Source organism: Geotrypetes seraphini, chromosome 7 (genome assembly GCF_902459505.1).
Source record: "Geotrypetes seraphini chromosome 7, aGeoSer1.1, whole genome shotgun sequence".
NCBI classification, from domain to species: Eukaryota; Metazoa; Chordata; class Amphibia; order Gymnophiona; family Dermophiidae; genus Geotrypetes; species Geotrypetes seraphini.
The window spans coordinates 38,141,789-38,161,293 of NC_047090.1; the positions used below are offsets into that span (position 1 = coordinate 38,141,789).

Consider the following 19,505-nt stretch of genomic DNA (forward strand, 5'->3'; position numbering starts at 1 on the left):
TGGGAAAATGGTCGAGACTGTGATTAAAGATAGCATAGTCCAGCATCTGGATACCCATGACCTGTTGAGAGGTAGCCAACATGGTTTCAGGAAAGGGAAGTCATGCTTGATGAACCTACTTCAGTTTTTTGAAACGGTGAACAAACATGTCGATAGCGGAGAACCGGTGGACATAATATATTTGGACTTCCAGAAAGCGTTCAACAAAGTACCACACGAGAGACTTCTCAGAAAACTACAAAGTCATGGAATAGAAGGGGATATACTAAGATGGATAGGAAATTGGCTGGAATGCAGAAAACAAAGAGTAGGCATAAATGGGGAGTACTCGGACTGGAAGCAAATAACTAGCGGCATGCCTCAGGGCTCGGTTCTTGGGCCTCTCTTATTCAATATCTTCATAAATGACCAGGAAGAAGAAACGACCAGTCTCATCACCAAGTTTGCAGATGACACAAAGCTTTGCCGGGCAATCAGATCACAAAAAGACAACGAGGAACTCCAGAGAGATTTGAACCAACTTGAGAGATGGGCAGAAAATTGGCAGATGAGTTTTAATGTAGAAAAATGCAAAGTGATGCACCTGGGAAGGAAAAACAAGGAGCATGAGTATAAACTGCTAGGTATAACATTGGGGAAGAGCAAAAAGGAAAAGGACCTGGGGGTACTGATAGACAGGAATCTGAAGCCGTCGGCTCAGTGCGCGGCGGCAGCAAAGAAGGCTAACAGGATGTTGGGCATGATAAAGAAGGGAATCACAAGTAGATCGAAAGAGGTCATAATGCCGCTTTATAGAGCAATGGTCAGACCACACTTATAATACTGTGTCCAACACTTGTCTCCGTACCTGAAGAAGGATATAACACTGCTGGAGAGGGTGCAGAGAGGCGAGTGACGAAGCTAGTAAAAGGTATGAAGAACTTGAGCTACCAAGAATGCCTCAGAAATCTGGGATTATTCACCCTTGAGAAGAGAAGACTGAGAGGGGATCTAATAGAGACTTTTAAAATATTAAAAGGAATCGACAAAATGGAGCAAGCTCACTCACCGACAAAGGGAAAGGATGGAGAGCAAGAAAACAGCGTTATTCACTTTGTCAAATGTGACTCGGACAAGAGGTCATGGACTGAAGCTGAGAGGGGCCATGGCCATGACAAATGTCAGAAAGTTCTGCTTCGCACAGCGGGTGGTGAATGCCTGGATCTCTCTCCCAGAAGATGTGGTGGAGGAAACCACCATTTTAGAATTTAAGGTAAAATTGGACGCACATCTTCTTGCGGGACACATTGAGGGATACAAATGATTAAGGTATTCGCCCAGGTACGCCTGGCTGAGCCTCCGTGTGTGCGGACCACCGGACTGGATGGACCCCGGGTCTCATCCAGTGCAGGCATTTCTTATGTTCTTATGATCCTTCTCTGTTATAAATCCTTTTCCAATCTTCCTCTCATTTTATTTTATTTTTTTTGGGGGGGTGTCTCTTTCCTCTATGTATTTGTCCCTCCATAGACTGTCTCTCTAACTTCTCTCATGTCATTTCCGTTTAGGGCTAGATTCACTAACGATAGTGACTCAATCGCTGTTGGCCGATTCTCTGGCCAATTTTCCAACATTATTAAGTTTGCATGATCTGTATCTTCTGTAGGAAACAGGCAGGCGTAGCTATTGGAAGACTGTGAAAAATGTGATGGGAAAGTGCATGATCTGTGACTCATACGTGCGTCCTTGCACACTAGTACGAATCTGTGATAAATGTAACTATGGCTCCTACCAAGGGCGCTGTGCCGTTTGTGGAGGGCCTGGGGTCTCCGATGCCTACTACTGCAAAGAATGTACCATCCAGGAGAAAGATCGAGATGGCTGCCCAAAGATTGTCAACCTGGGGAGCTCCAAGACCGATTTATTCTATGACCGCAAGAAATATGGCTTCAAGAACAGGTGATCCATTGACCTCTTAGGGAGTCACCTTGAAGGGGCAGTGAAACATGACTGTAAGAAGATGCTATGAACCGTTGACTCTTCAATGAAAGTTTTTTAAAGCTGCAAAATTAAATTTTTTTTTCTAAGTTGCAAAAAAAAAAAAAAAAAAAGTTTGCATGACCTGTATATATTTGTATTTGTGTATAATGCTGCTGTGCCATTTGTATGCCATTAAAAAACAAGTTTCAACTGTTCTTTTAACCACACCATACAATTTATTATTCCCCGCAAAATTTCAACAAGGATTCATTGTGGTTTGCAATAAAATGCCTAACTATACATTGCAGTTACCGTGAGGATCTTAAACTATAAGGCCCGGATTCTCTAACCGGCGTCGTTGGCGGCGGCTGCCTTAAAAGCGGCCGCCAAAAGTATGTCAATCACTTGGTGGGCACCAGCTACAGAATCACGCCTCCAGCAAAGGTAGGCGCCAGAAATGTAGGCCAGGATTTTCCTGGCATTTCTGGCACCTGCCTTTGACGTGAGTCACACCTCCGTAGGGCGCTTTACAGCGCCTAATGCCACTTCCGGCATTAGCCATGCCTACTGTGGCATTAGGCATTGTAAAAGCCTACAGAGGTGAGATTCCGGCGGTGTTTTTTGAGGCCCTGGTAGGTGCCTTGAAACTCAGTTTAAAACGGTGTTTTTCTCTGAGCTTCAGCGCCTTGTAGAGAATCCGGGTCTAAGTGAACTTGAGGATTACAGAGAGACTAGATATGTCTTTAACAATTTCCTGAATTGATAGCAAGAAGAGAGTTGTTGTAAACATACTGGAAGACTATTCTAAACTTTGGGACCTTGAAATTCAAAGGTAGATGCAAATAACTCTTTTCGATGAATTTGTTGAGGTGAAAGAAAAGACAGTTCAGTGGCATAGCGGGGAGTGCAGACCGCCCCAGCGCTGAGTCGGTGGGGGGCACTGGCTCCTCTCCCCACTACGCTCGCGCCATCCTTCCTCCCCCACCCTGTACCTCTGTATTATCTTCGCTGGTGCGAGCAACGTCTGCCTGTTGCTCATGCCAGCCTGGTTCCCCTCTGAATCACTTCTGGGTCACGGGGCCAGGAAGTGACATCAGAGGGAACGCCAACGCTGGCATGAGAAGCATGCTGCCGAAGCCACTCATGCTGGTGAAGATTTAGAGGTGCATGGGGGTGAGGAGGGAGAGCACAAGTGTGGAATGGGGGGAGGGAAGGAGCTGGGGGGGCCACTGAGACAGTTAAAAATGTTGCATTGTTCTTGAACTCGAGACCCTGTCAGTGTGTTTAGTTTGGCACAATTCAAGTGAGTTGTGAGAACCTCCAAGTTCTATATGATACAGATTGACTTTAAGCGAGTTTCATTTGACATCTTATGACCCCCTATGTGTCAATGTATGAATCTTATAAGAATTAGTACGAATAATATCTAGATGATTCTGCCATGTTGACATTATTTTTATGCTGTGTGTGTTGCCATCTCTTACTATACTATGAATTGTTTCTATAGTGCTACCAGACGCACACAGTGTTGTACAGAGTCATAAAGGAGACAGTCCCTGCTCAAAAGAGCTTATAATTTAAAAAGATAAGACAGACAAACAGGATGTCATGGATACAGTTAAGGAGAACGGTTAATCTGCTGGCTGGGTTGGAGGGCAGAGGGGAGTACAGGACAATCAAGCCTTTATGACATCATTGATGAGGTTGGCTCTTATTGGTGGAATGAGGCATTATGACATCATAATCTCAGCTCTGCTTCCCAAAGACTAAAACTCTTCACACTACATTTCTATAGCACTACCAGATGCACACAGCACTGTACAGAGTCATAAAGAAGACAGTCCCTGCTCCAAAGAGCTTACAATCTAAACAGATACGACACACAAACAGGATGTCATGAATGCAATTATGCGCCTTATGCCCCCCTTCTTTGTGATACCGCAGTACAAAGAGTTGTAATAATCCACATTTGGGAGTAAAACTGCCCGTATGACTATTCTAAAACTGGTCTGGCTTAAAACAGGTCTTATTGCTCTTAATTGTCTTAATCTTAAGAAACATTTTCTGACTAGAGAGTTAATCTGATCACTTATGGAAATATTATACAGAAAAACAGCCAGAATCATTTCTAAGCAACATTCCATCGTACACACAGAAATCAAGACTTTTCAGGTACATTTTTTTTTTTTTTTAGAATTGTTTTTGCCCGCATATTGGACCCGATTCTATAAATAGTGCCGAGGACAAAGGTGTATAGCACAATTGTTTTCCTTGGCGATTGAGATGATATAGCTTCTCTGATTTGTGATTCAAGACGTGTGCGCAGAATGTGAAAAGTACAAGTAAACACGGAATCAAATAAAATTACTGCTCAAAGACTCTGCAATATCTCACAGAAAGACACGCAATTGCCTCTAAGCAGGTTTCTGGCTCTGTTCCATTTATTATCTCATTTGCCTCATTGCAATATGCACGAACCTGTCATCCATGTCCCCGGATCCGCAGGTGCTGTCATGAGGTTTTCAACATCTGGGCCTGTCAGAGTCCCAGGAAACTGTGAATTGTGCAAAACAGCTCTTCGCTGCCTTGTGACATGATGGAAAGGTGGTGAAGGAAATATCCATGGCATGATAAAGCTTGCTTGCCCTTCAATATATCAACACCCCATTTGTATTGTTAATGGAACGGTTCTGATGCCCTGTCACTCCAAAAAGCTCTGCTAGGTTGTCAAAAAGAACATGCATAACAGAGAAACCGGCTTTTACTGTGGGTACCTCTTGCTGGTCTTGATTTTATAAAAGGCACCTAAAGTCAGATGCCTAGATTGGCATGCCTTACCGATCTAGGCGCCTAAATTATTTAAAAAGCGTAATCAGCACCGATAACAAGCAATTAGCACTTTATAATTAGCTTAAATTAAAAATAATTAATTGATGGGCACGTGGCATAAGGCACCAGAAAGTAGGTGTGGTTAGGGGGCGGAGCTTGGGCGTGTTTCTCATGTAGCTGCCTAACTCTGCAGAGGAGAGAATCCTGCATTCACCGTGGGCCTCATCTGGGGCAGCCTCCTTGGAGCGGCTGGGGCACGGGCAGTGTGTCTGGGAGGGAATGCATGGATGGGAGAATATCGCAGGGGAGGAGACATAGGCATCCTGGGCCTGTCTGCCAAGTCTCTTCCCTGAAGAAGCCCTTTCTGGAAACGTCAATCGCTCCTCCTAAACTTACTTGCTCCACTTCATCACTGACGCTGAAACCGTGGATTGAAGGCAAAGTTTTATTTTATTTTTCTTTCCAGCTTAAGATTTATCTTTAATCTTATCTATTGTTTTGCCTTTTGTCTTTGTTTTGTTCTATTTCTATCATTTAAATTTCTCCAGAATTCTACTGTTCAACGGCTCCCCCTTCTGCTTCTATTCCTTTCTCTCCTCTCTTCTACCTTCCAAAGTATTTAGATCAATGCTGTCTTGTTAAAATGTTTATTTTATTTTTATTTTTCCTCTAACTCTACTTTTCACTTCTCTATTACCCTCCAGGTACTTTAGTTAGATTGTGAGCCTTCGGGACAGTAAGGGAATTTTTCAAGTACCTTTCTTATTTCTAGTATAAATCATGTTTTATTGGCACACCATCAATAAACACACAAGACAACACGACCATACAACAAGGTCGCGAACATCAAATGTACCATCAAACACATTTTCACCCCAACCAAAGAATCCCCCAATCCCCACCCACTCCAAATCCCAAACCCCCACCCCAACCCAAACCCACACCATGAGACCCATTCCATACCCAAAACCCCCCAGCAAGAAAGGATTATGCTGAGCAAGCTGTTTGCTTATGCCGCTCAGCACAGATCAAACAAAACAAGAGATCCAATTCCCATCCTCCCACCCACAATGTGTAATCCCACCCTACCCCCTGAACTCCACATACGTCCAACCACTCATACCTACCTTTCACACTCTCTCAAACATCCACCCACCAACCCGGGGAAAACAGCTGAGAGCATAAGGTATCAACAACAGAGTGAATTCAAGACCAGACTTCTGGCCCTAGGGGAAAGCGAGGAAATGTAGGGGTCCCAGGTCTGCAGGAAAATCTTCGTCCGCCGGACAGATAATCGAGCATGGCGCTGCTCCAAGAGCATCAAATTATGAAAACGGTTCCTCCAAGCCCAGTAAGCAGGCGCTATATCTTGCGTCCAAACGCTAAGAATGATCTTCTTTCCTATAACAGCACCCTTCCGGATCAGCAACCGATGTCTCCGAGCAGGCACTCGCAAAGATTCATATCTATCCCCTTTCTTATTTCTAATCTTAATGTATATTTTCTGTAAACCGCTTAGAACCTAACGGATGTAGCGGTATATAAGAAATAAATTACATTACATTACATTACTTAGGCGACGGTGTTTAGGCCAAGAAAAGCTTGGCATAAGTAGGGTGGTGTCTAAGTCCACTTTAGGAACCAGTAGGTGCGATTCTATAAACGGCGCCTAACTGAAGATTGATAGGTGCTATGCGCTGTATTTCCTCGGCAACTATATCTCAGGCACCGTTTGTAGAATTGGGTCCAATATGCGGGCAAACGTATAAGATGGAATTTAGTAAACAGCGCCCAATGTCAGGCTCCAAACTGATCGACGCTGAGTCAGTGGCGTAGCGAGGGTGAGAGGTGTCTGGGACGGTGGCACCCCCTTCCCCCCATCCCCCCCCATCTGCTCCTTCCCCACCCCTCCTGCTGGGATTGCTGTTCATGCTGGGAACGTTAAAGAGGTACAGGGCAAGGGAAGCGCGCGGTAGTGGGGGATAGTGGAGTGGGGGGGTCAGAGAGGAGGCTGTGTGACGGCGCCCCTACCAAGACAGCACCCAGGAAGGACTGCCCCCTCACCCCTCTTACTACGCCACTGTCAGTAGGCATGGTTGTCAATCAACTGCTAGGCGTTGCTTATAGAATCATGCCTAGCGGAGCCTAGGCTTGCTTAGGCATCGCTAGGCATCCTAGAGCTAGGCACCGGTATATTAGGCCAGGTTTTTCCTGGCTCAGTTTACTGGAGCCTAACTCTGATGCCTAGCCATGCCTAAGCCAACCACATCTATTCTCCGCATCATTAGGCATTGGAAGGCGCCTCAACATAGCTGCCGGTAGGCGCTGCACTGATATCTGTGTGCAAACTACTGTATATTGATCATAAAAATAATGGGGGGGGAGGGGGTTTAAATAGTTTTTTAATGGCATGGTTAATTACCACACTATTGCGGCTTGATAAAAGGAGCCCTTAGTATGCTGGAGCTAAAAAAATGTTTGAGAGATACTGGCCTAATCCCTTTATCCTTTTCTCCAACCACCCAATTATTCACCATTTTACTGGATTTATTTTAAAAAAAAGCTTTTAAACTGGTAGCTCCAAATCTCTCTTCCCCCCCCACCTCTCTGTCTTCGCCGCTTCATTTTATTTCTTCTCATCCTCTCTTTTTGGTTTGTTTTCAATATTTTGTGTTTGTTTAACTGAAAATGAAATACGCGAAAAAATGCAGAGGCCAAATGTAGACAAAAATATTAAGTAAAAGCCGTCTGTCAATCATAAAACAGACCCCCGAATTTCACTATTTGCTTCCCCTCCTTCCCAAGAGAAAGCCAAAGAAAAGTCTGAAGTTTTGCACGTATAGGTATGCTACATTTTCTCAAGTCATTGTTATACAGACTGGTATCAGAGCACCACACACTGGGGATCCTTTTACTATACAGGCGCACTGCGGGACGTGCACTGCCGTTCTGCGTTAATTTGCCTGTCTCACGCATATACCACGTGCTAAAAATATTTTTCAGAATTTACTCTAAGGGGGGGGGCGTTTGAGGGTGGTGATTAGGCATGCCAGTGCTAATCAGTGCGTGAAGCATTGCTGGGGAGAGGGGTGGGGTTGCGCTTGGGCCTTACCGCCTATAAAATAGGTGTTGGTAAGGGCTCACATGGTAATTTTTTTTTAATGGCTGCATGCCAATGGTGACATTAGTATGTGGCCATTAATTGGGAAAATGTAAAAAAGTCAGCCATTTTTCTGCTGCAGGACAAGTGGTCACAGCGCACGGGATGCATAAGCAACACAACAAGGCCATTTTTGCAGAAGCTTTAGTGAAAGGACCCCCATGGAAAGCAGTGAGCAAGCATGCAGCATGCACTAAAAGGTGTACAATTGATAAAGCCCCTACCATGGAGCCAACCTAGCCTTTGTGCATGCTTGGACGTTGTTGTGATGACATCACGTATGCATGTGATGTCATCACGTCAATTTACAGAACTCCAAAGCGGGGTGTGAGTGGGGAACCCCCCACTTTACTGCATAGTGTTTGCGCTGCTGTTGGGGGGTTGGAATTCTCCATTATAGAGAAAATGGAACTTTTTCCAATTTTTTTTGGGAAAAGATCCATTTTCTCTATAATGTGGGGCGTTGCACCCCCAACGGCAGCGCCGTTGCAGCGCGTATGCAGTAAAGTGGGGGGATTCCCCCCACACAACCCATCGGAGCTCTTTAAAACTAAGTTTTCCCGCGGCGCGATGGTGTCTTGCGCCGAACTGTCAGCACTCGATTGTCGGCACGCTGGTGTCTGGCGCATGACTGTCCCATCACTGCTCATAGGAATTATGTGAGCTTCGGAGAATTTAACGCTACAGCCTGCGATAAAAAAGCCTAACACAGCTTGATAAAAAGGGGCCTTAATTTTACCCTCCCCCTTTTTTTTTTACAAAACTGCGTGAGAGATTTTTAGCATCGGCTGGCGCGCTGCACTACTCCGATGGTCAGAGTTCATATGAGCGTCAGAGCAGTACAGAGCGTTCAGTGCGCTGGCTGGCGCTAGAATCCTCTTGCACAGTTTTGTAAAAGGGGGGGTTGGTTTATGAGATCATCGACACTACATGTCAAATATTTTTTCATTTTTAACATTTGTAACAAAGCATGACGAATGTGACCTGTATTGGTAAAAATTCTCAACAACAAAAAGCCTGTCAATGACAGAAACAAAGCTATGCCTAGAAACCTTGTTTATAAAGCGCTGTCTTCACAGCAGCCTAAATCCGAAAGGCACTTCAAAAATATTTCTTCCATAACTGCCTCTCTGAGGAAAAAAAAAAAAAAAAAGAGGATGCCTGGCCCCGCCCCGTACTGCCTCCAGTTCCGCCCTGTTCAGCCTCTGGTTCCGCCCATTCCTCCCCCAGCCCTGACCCCACACGAACCTTCCAGAATTCGAAGGCCACATTTAGAAGCCTTTGCGCATGCATGGACATCGACACAATGACATCACACGCATGCACCCATTCTTATGACATCATCACAGTGACAGCCACCCATGCGCAAAGGCTTCCAGATGCAGCCTCTAAGCTCAGGATTTACTAAACCCGGACAAACTGCCGGGGTTTGGAAGCCCCTCCAGGCACCTGGACAGTCCTCTAAGAAAAGGACCTGTCCGGGTTTTCTCGGACGTCTGGTAACCCAATTTAAGAGTAAATTCAAGACATGCCTCCCGAACAATTGGTACGAGAGTCATTTCATAAATAATGCACACTATTTTTTTAAATTTACTTTTTTTTTTTTTCCAAGTATTTCTTTACAATCCTTCAATATAGTCTCCCTGCTTTGCAATGACCGAGTCCCAAAGCCCGGAAAGCTTCATTATTCCATCCAAGACACCGTTTTAGTTCAGTTGCCGAATGGCTCAGGTACCGGCGGAAGAAAACTCTTCCAGAGATGCAAAAAGATGTCCACACATAGGTTGTTTCAACTTTGGAAAAAGGTCAAAGTCTGATGGCCTCATGTATGGACTGTAGAGAGCATGAGGTAACACCTTCCAGCCGTATTCATGTAGTTTTTCATTTGCATTCCCTATGTGCGGGCGAGCGTTGTCGTGAAGAATGAGTGGTCCAGCCAAGAGCAACCGAGGTCGAGTTTTGTGCATTTTTCGCAAAAAAAATCACGATAATACACTACTGTGACACTTCTTCCACATGGAACTTTGTGATGATGATGCCTTCATGATCATAAGCAAAAATCATCATTTGTTTGTCTTATGATTGAGCTCATCAAAATTTTTTTGGTCATGGGGAAGATGGAGCTCTCCAATCGTCATTGCAAAAGTACACAAATACGGCTGGGAGGTGTTACCTCATGCGCCCTACAGTCCAGACATGAATCCACCAGACTTCAACCTTTTCCCAAAGTTGAAACAACCTATGCATAGACATTGTTTTGCAACTCTGGAAGAGCTTTCTTCCGCCGGTACCCGAGCCATTCGGCAACTGAAATAAAACGGTGTCTTGGATGGAATAATGAAGCTTCCCGGACGTTATGACTCGGTCATTGCAAAGCAGGGAGTATTTTGAAGGATTGTAAAGAAATACTTGAAAAAAATAAAACATATAAATTTTTTTTAAATAGTGTGAATTATTTATGAAATGACACTCGTATTACTAGCTTACATGTGTCTTCAGAATGGAGGGTTCTCCTTGGAACACACCAGCGAGTATGATCATGCAAATATTGACAAGATTGCTGATGCAACAACGCTTAATCTATAAATCATGCCTAACTCCTGAGGCTGTTTATAGAATAGCGTTAAGCCCAGATTTTGTAGGCGCTGAATTTTTAGGTGTTGGCGGCAGAGTCCAGTCCCGACTCACCCAAAGCACTGCCCACACGCATTCAAAGCAGCACAAGAAACCACTTTGAAAAGGAGCAACAGCTTTCATTTTTCTAGAGACCTGAGGTGTTTCCTCACAGACTCAGAAAAGGCACAAATAATTGTTTTGTTTTAATAGCCTAAAGTCGCTTCCACAATTATTTTCCTTATGGGCTTGGCTTACCCTGTTTCAGTAGAGAACAGTTATCTCTGGAGGTTCTTGCACACATTCCAAATCTTTCCAAGGCTCTCTCAGCTTACAACTAGGAAAGAGGAAGATTCTCTCTCTTCCCGGGACTCCTTCCTACCTCAGATGTTTTCTTCTCATGGGGGGATCTCCTCCAATGATTCTCCTCTGTGGCAGGTAAATACTTCCCTGCTGAGTCCCGCCCCCTAAATCAGCAGGCAGTTATATATATATATATATATATATATAATTTGGTCCCTGGCGTAATATTGTGTGCATGTAAGTTTATAGAATTGAGGAGATACAGGGTGCTATTATCTGCAAATGCCAAAACATGAACTGTCACGTTTTTTTCTGCTTATTTTCATTTGGTAATGATGACATGCAACGACAAAGGATATGTCATTGACGTTTCCTGCATCGTTGCAAATGATAGCATATCACTAGTTGCTTTACTTCCCTGTTCCCTCTGGGTACCCATGTCATTGTTGCTTTAGCCTTCTTACAGTACCATAGGGTCTCCATGCCAATGTAGGTGCTGCTTTGCCCCTCTCCTGGTGCCATGGAACGATATTCCCCTAAGGTTACGAGAACTAGGTTCACTTCAATCGTTTTGTAAAAATTTAAAAACTTGGCAATTCTCTAAATTGTAAGTTTGTCTTCTTTTTTTAATTTATTGTAAACCGAGTTGAGCTTTATCATATGAAGATGACCCAGTCTATAAATTCAAGGTTTAGTTTAGTTTACTTTTCATTCCATTGTTTGTTCCACTTTGCCCCTTTCATGGTGGTTTGGGGGTCTCCATGCCAATCGTGATTTTCTGGAATGATCCTGTAGTTTGTTCAGGTACTAGTGACCTGGTTTGGCCTCCGTGAGAACAGGCTACTGGGCTTGATGGACTATTGGTCTGACGCAGTATGGCAGCTCTTATGTTCTTTTGCGAGTCAAGTATAGAACAATCAAGCCATTGTAACATCACTGCTGAGGTTGGCTCTGAGACACTGTGGAATGAGGCATTATGACATCACTATCTCAACTCTGGAATGTTGCTCCCATTGGGGTTCTGGAATCTTTTGTTACTCTTTTGGATGCCAGAATCTTGCTATTCTTCAGGATTCTGAACAGAATGTTGCTACTCCTTGGGTTTTGGTTAGGTACTAGGGACCTGGATTGGCCATTGTGAGAACGGGCTACCGGGCTTGATGGACCTTTGGGTTGACCCAGTAAGGCTATTCTTATGTCTACCAGCACGTTTTAAGCTAAATTCTCAATAAAATTGAATAGAAAATTGCTTGTACCACTGAGTTTAATGGGCCTGAATGAACCAACAGATACAAATAATTCCAAATCTAGAGCCAAAATGATGTAGTGATTGATTTGGAACCAAACCACACAGATAGATCCCTACACAGCTACTGCACGTATCTAGAAGTACATGGAAGTAATGCTACTTTTTTCCTTCCACCGTATTTGAGGCGGTGTCAGTATTATCCTTTCTGACAATTAATGTTTCCAATTTCTGTGAAAGCGTGGGCCCGTGCCTGCCTGCTCTTTCATCCAAAGCTCTCTAACCTTCAGTACAGTGGCTCAGAGAGCTGCTTTCCCCTTGTTTTCCAGCGCTTGACAAATCCCAGACCATCTGTTTGATGGCGATTTAACACATCAATTGCATTCTTGGATCTGAACCTTTAGCCCAGCGTTGTGTTCAAGCAATAATCCCGCTCCCTGGAGCTGCCTTATGACTGTTTTGAAATGCCTTCATATTGATCAGTAGGGGATTGTGTCTTATTTTCAGTGCTTAGAATTTCACCTTATACACAATGGGGCCCATTTTCAAAGCACTTAGGCTTATAAAGATGCATAGCTTATTACTAAATGCTTTGACAAATGCCTCAGTCAGGATATTGCTTCCATGGTAGCCTAAATTTAAGCACTAAAATGCTGGGTGATAAGCACAAATTCTATATGTGTTATTGTGATATAGAACAGTGTTTTTCAACCTTTTTACACCTATGGACCAGCAGAAATGAAAGAATTATTCTGTGGACCGGCATCGATCCGTGGACCAGCGGTTGAAGAACACTGGGCTAAGTTGTGGGACAGACCCCGCCCATCTCTACCCAATCTCCACCCCAGACCCCGCCCCCCATAATAGTCCTAATTGCACCTTGCACGTCCCGTGCCTCATCTGGAAGCCTTCCCTCTGACGTTGCAACGTCAGAGAGAAGGCTTCCGGTTCAGGCGCAGGATGCCCGTAGGAGCCACTGCCTGTGGTTTTGTGCACTGAATCAGTTAGGAAGAGGGAGCTGGCTTGAAGATAACGCCGCATCGATCACACCATGGGCCGGCGGTTGAAGAACACTGTTTTGGGCGTGATGCATGTTCTGGCCCTGTGGACCGGCACTGATCCATGGACCGGTGGTTGAAGAACATTGACATAGAATATTGGTGCATGAGTCCCTGGACAAAGGCTTTGTTTTCCTGATGATTTTCACCTTCAAATTTCCTTATCTCGACAAGCTAGGGTTACCAGACGTCTGGATTTCGCCGGACATGTCCGAGGGTCCAGATGACTTTTCAAAACCTGGCACTTTGGGTTTTGAAAAGCTTCCAGCTAGCAACATCAGGACGGCATTTGCGCATGAGTGGATGCAAGTATAGGATAACCATTGTGACATTACTGATGAGGTTGGCTCTTAGGCGTTGGTGGAATGAGGCATTGTGACATCACAATCGATGGAATGTTGCTACTCTTTGGGCTACTGCCAGGTACTTGGGACCTGGGTTGGCCTCTGTTGGAAACAGGATACTGGGCTTGATGGACCTTTGGTCTGTCCCAGTATGACAACGCTTATGGTCTTATGTTCTAACCATCTGGTGTCATTCTTTAGTGTCTATCTCAACCTCAAGTCCTTCTACACCAGCATTCTTCAGTGCAAGGCTTGAGGGTCAGTCCATAGTCTGCTGTTGAGACAGACATGGGATGGTAACATGGAATGGGTTTTTGCCAGGTACTTGTGACTTGGATTGGCCTCCACGAAGATGGAATACTGGGCTAGATGGTCCATTGGTCTGACCCAATAAGGCTATTCTTATGTTCTTACGACTGTGCCCATTCATACTCTGATTCATCCCTTTCTCCATAAAGAATGACATGGAAATGGTTTCCCACAGTTACCCACAAGGACTGGAATGGTGATGAAGTTGATGAAGTTTCTCACCGCGTCATTCTCTACTTCAAATACTACAATGCAATAGGTGGTAAGCTCAAAACCCAGGAGAGATCCAAAGTCTCCTTCCTTGAACTGATTTAGCCGACAGCTTTGTTTTCGAAGGATGGTTGAGTAACTCAAAAGAGAAATGTGATTATGCCTCTCAATTTATGTAAACAAAGCAAATGAAAAGTTCCTAGTGCAGAGTGTTCCATCACCCCCCTTTTCAGCCTTTCATGATAATGCACTTTGTATGTGTGTCTGTACACTGCAGATGATGATTTGCGATAACAAAGATAGCCTGGTTGTGTATCTAGCTTTATAATTATATCAGTCTGAGCAGCTGGCATTTTGCGTGCACTCCAATCAAAGGGAGTCACGTGATCTCTCAATTTTCAAGGGCAATTTGATTAAATCACTAATGCCATCAAGGATTCAGAAATATACGCTCTTCAGTTTCTTTAAAATATTTATTAGGGAGGAATACAAGATCAAACAGAATGATTATTCCAGATGAGGATCCCAGGTTTCGTTGCATTTGAAGTGGTAGAACCAGGGGATAGGAGTGTAACACGATGAAGATGAACCAGGGCAAGCTACTCCTTCTGTTTAATGAAGGCCAGGTCAGGCCTGACTTTAGGCATAAACATAGGGGGGGGTCACCTCTTGTACCAAATTTTGAAGGTGCTTTGCTTTGACGCTCTCCCACCCACAATCTAATATCTCTCCATCTACTCCCCCGCCCCTTGCCTGTGATCTGGTATCTCCCCCTTTCCCTCAAATCCCTCCCTCCTACTAGACCAGGTAAGATGCTGGTGATAAAGAGTGTCAAAATCCCAGTCTAGCAACTCTCTCTCTCTAGGAATCTGAAAGTAGACCAGATTGGGATTTTGGCACCTTTTATCACCAGTGCTTCACCTGGTCCATCGCTTGAGCTGGCCATATGATGCCCAGACCTAGGGTTACCATATGGCCCCAGAAAAAGGAGGACGGATTCTGACATCCAGGTTTTGCTACTACTAAAACCAATGGAAGTAAAACCCGTTTGTCTCAATCCGTCCTCCTTTTTCTGGAGCCAATTGATAACCCTACGCCAAACCTATTTCCTATTCTAGTTCTTCCCCTACAAGGAAGCTGCAGGAGGGGGGGAAGGATGCTGGAACAGATGAAGCTCAGTCTGCAGGTGCGGGGCTCTGAAGCACGTTGCCAGAGGTTGTGGTAAGAGCCGTTAACGTAGCTGGTTTTAAGAAAGGTTTGGACAAGTTCCTGGAGGAAAAGTCCATAGTCTGCTGTAGAGACAGACATGGGGACGGTGTGCAGGCGCCTGTGAAGTTCATAAGAGAGATAGTATGAAAATTTTGGCTACAGTGGTGTGATGTGAGGCCCATACACAGAGGAAGCGGCACGGCCCCTGACAAAACCAAGGAGTGAAACATAGAAACATAGAAATAGATGGCAGATAAGGGCCACGGTCCATCCAGTCTGCCCACCCTAATGGCCCTCCCTTACCTTTGCCCTGTGAATAGATCCCATGTGTCGATCCCATTTGGCCTTAAAATCAGGTACCCTGCTGGCCTCAATCATCTGTAGTGGAAGACTATTCCAGTGATCAACCACTCTTTCAGTGAAAAAGAATTTCCTGGTGTCACTCATAGTTTCCCGCCCCTGATTTTCGACGGATGCCCTCTTGTTGTCGTGGGACCCTTGAAAAAGAAGATCTCTTCCTCCGCCTCGATGCGGCCCGTAAGATACTTGAACGTCTCGATCATGTCTCCCCTCTCTCTGCGCTCCTCGAGCGAGTATAGCTGTAATTTGTCAAGCCGTTCTTCATATGGAAGATCCTTGAGTCCCGAGACCATCCGGGTGGCCATTCTTTGCACCGACTCCAGTCTCAGCACATCCTTGCGATAATGCGGCCTCCAGAATTGCACACAGTATTCCAGGTGGGGCCTCACCATGGATCTATACAATGGCATAATGACTTCCGCCTTACGACTGACGAAACCCTTTCGTATGCAGCCCATGATTTGTCTTGCCTTGGACGAAGCCTGCTCCACTTGATAGGCAGACTTCATGTCCTCACTGACGATTACCCCCAAGTCTCGTTCTGCTACTGTTTTTGCTAGGATCTCGCCATTAAGGGTATAAGACTTGCATGGATTTTGGCTGCCCAGGTGCATAACTTTGCATTTTTTGGCATTGAAGTTGAGTTGCCATGTCCTAGACCATTGCTCCAGTAGGAGTAGGTCGTGCATCATATTGTCGGGCATTGAATCTTCGTCTGTTGTGCATTTGCCCACTACATTACTCAGTTTGGCGTCATCGGCGAATAATGTTATTTTACCTCGAAGCCCTTCTGCCAAGTCTCTTATAAAGATGTTGAATAGGATTGGGCCCAAGACTGAGCCCTGTGGTACTCCACTAATCACCTCCGTCATTTCGGAGGGGGTGCCGTTCACCACCACCCTTTGGAGCCTACCTCCAAGCCAGCTCCCAACCCATTTCGTCAATGTGTCACCTAATCCTATAGAACTCATCTTGCTCAGCAACCTGCGGTGTGGTACGCTATCGAATGCTTTGCTAAAGTCCAGGTACACGATGTCCAGGGACTCCCCAATATCCAGCTTCCCCGTCACCCAGTCAAAGAAGCTGATCAGGTTGGATTGGCATGATCTCCAATTAGTAAATCCATGTTGTCGGGGATCCCGTAGATTCTTCTCATCCAGGACCTTATCCAATTGGTGTTTGATTAGAGTTTCCATTAGTTTGCTCACTATCGATGTTAGACTCACTGGTCTGTAGTTTGCTGTCTCCATCTTTGAGCCTTTCTTGTGGAGTGGAATGACGTTAGCCGTCCTCCAGTCCAACGGGACGCTGCCTGTACTAAGGGAGAGGTTGAAGAGCGTGGACAGTGGCTCCGCCAAGACATCACTCAGCTCCCTAAGCACCCTGGGGTGCAGGTTGTCCGGCCCCATTGCTTTGTTAACCTTGAGCTTTGACAGCTCACCGTAGACACTGCTGGGCGTAAACTCAAAGTTACTAAACGGGTCAACTGAGCCAACCCTTGTCTGTAGCTGAGGGCCGAGCCCTGGCGCTTCTCGGGTGAAGACTGAGCAGAAGTATTCATTTAATAGTTGGGCTTTTTCCGAATCCTTTTCCACATAGTCTCCGTCTGGATTCCTAAGACGTACAATCCCGCCTGAATTTTTTCTTCTATCACTGATATACCTGAAGAAGGATTTATCTCCCTTCTGGATGTTCTTTGCTATAGACTCCTCCATGTGGAATTTAGCCTCCCTGACTGCTGTTTTGACGGCTTTTGATTTGGTCAGGTAGTCTGCTCTAGAGTCCTGCTTCCCTGATTGTTTGTAAGAGATGAATGCTTTTTTCTTCTCCTTGATCAGGTCTGAGATCTCCGCAGTAAACCACTGTGGCTTATTGTTCCTTCGCCGTTTACTTACTGATTTAACATAGCGGTTTGTTGCTTCTTGTATGGTTGCTTTTAAATTCGACCACATGTCTTCCACGTTATCGGTTTCTTCTTGGCTTTGTAGCGCCTGGTGAACGAAGTCTCCCATTTCTTTGAAATTTGTGTCCTTGAATTTGAGGACCTTGGTTAGTGTAGTAGATTTAGTGAAACCTTTCCTGATATTGAACCATACCATGTTGTGGTCACTGGAGGCCAATGTGTCGCCCACCGAGACCTCTGTGACACTTTCTCCATTGGTAAGTATCAGGTCCAGTATTGCCTGATCCCTTGTCGTTTCCAACACCAGTTGCCTGAGTCTTGCTCCTTTCATAGAGTTTAATAGCCTTCTGCTGCTGCCGGAATCAGAGGTAAGTGTAACCCAATCCACATCAGGCATGTTGAAGTCACCTAGCAATACTGTGTCCCCACGCAAGGTGATATTTTCTATATCTCCGATTATTTCCATATCCAGGTCATCCTGTTGTCTTGGGGGTCTGTAAATTACGCCAAGATACAAGCATTTGTCCTTCCCTCTGGCCAAATTAACCCAAAGGGATTCCCCAGTATACCGGACATCTGAGATTCTCGTGACCTTAATGTCATCTTTAGTATATAATGCTACACCTCCTCCCATCCTGCCCTCCCTGTCCCGGCGAAGCAAGTTGTAACCCGGTATGACCATGTCCCACCCGTGGAAGTCTGTCAGCCAGGTTTCGGATATCGCCACCACATCCAGGTTGGCATTCCTTATTTCTGTTTCCAATTCCAGGATCTTGTTTCCTAAACTGTGTGCGTTGACGTACATAGCCCTCCATGTTGTATTTTTGTTACGTCTCAATGGGGATATTCCTGCTTGAGCTACTTGAACACCTTTAGCATTATGTGTGCTTTCCTGAGGCCCAGAACCACAATGTGTACTCCCCATATACCCAGAACTACAGTGTGTACTCCCCCTAGACCCGGAATTACAATGTGACCCATAAATATGATGTGACCCTACTCCCGACTCGAAAGTGTGTGCACTCACCCCTGACCCAGACCTAGAATTTCGGTGACTACTTACCTCAGCCTCAAAAATGTATTGGCAGTTTAGTTCGCCAGGTATGTTGTTTGTGCCTGTACCCTCCCCCGACTTACCTAGTTTAAAGCCCTGTGGATTAGGCGGGCTAGGCGGTGTCCAAGGACATTCTTCCCTCTTCCGTGTTCCCACGCATCACTCGGCAGCTAGCAAGAACATTTGCCTTGTAAAGAAACTTTTTAAACAAATGCGCGAGCTCTGCTAGCCAATGGAATGAATGAACAGGGAAGCTTAGAAGGGGGGCGAAGTAGCTTGTTGCAATCACTCCCTTCAATATTTAAAGGGTGCGCGAGCTGTCAGTTCGAATTCGTTAAACATAAATCAAACATAGGCCGACTTACATCCCGACCAACTTACGACCTGGCAGTCTGAGCCAATTGCGGTCGTACGTCGATGAGTACCTGTACCTCATTCCACCAATTCCAGAGGGCCAACCTGATTAGTGATGCCACAATGGCTCGATTGCCCTTTATTTGGCTCACTTTTACTACGTTTTGATTTCTAGAGTGGTGCAGTGGTTAAGCCCCAGCACCCTGAGGTTGTGGGTTCAAACCCACACTTCTCCATGTGACCCTGGGCAAGTCACTTAATCCCCCCATTGCTCCAAGTACATTAGATAAATTGTGAGTTCACCAGGACAGACAGGGAAAAATGCTTGAGTACCTGAATAAATTCATGTAAACCGTTCTGAGCTCCCCTGGGAGAAAGGTATAGAAAATTGAATAAATAAATAAAATAAATATTAAGATCTTACTTATGAAAGGCAGACTTACGTTTAAGTCATCTATAGCAGTGGTTCCCAACCCTGTCCTGGAGGACCACCAGGCCAATCAGGTTTTCAGGCTAGCCCTAATGAATATTCATGAGAGAGATTTGCACATAATGGAAGTGACAGGCATGCAAATCTGCTTCATGCATATTCAT

General features: G+C 45.1%; 2 protein-coding genes across 4 annotated transcripts in view; one reads left to right on the forward strand and one right to left on the reverse strand.

Moving 5' to 3' along the window:
* ACSS3 (acyl-CoA synthetase short chain family member 3) overlaps window positions 1–19,505 on the reverse strand; it is a 182,983-nt gene that overhangs the window by 147,086 nt on the left and 16,392 nt on the right. The window lies entirely within an intron of this gene.
* On the forward strand, window positions 1,626–1,942 carry LOC117363695 (PHD finger-like domain-containing protein 5A). Its single transcript, XM_033951826.1, is given in 3 exon segments — window positions 1,626–1,672; window positions 1,674–1,689; window positions 1,691–1,942. Coding segments are annotated over 3 exon segments (315 nt in total).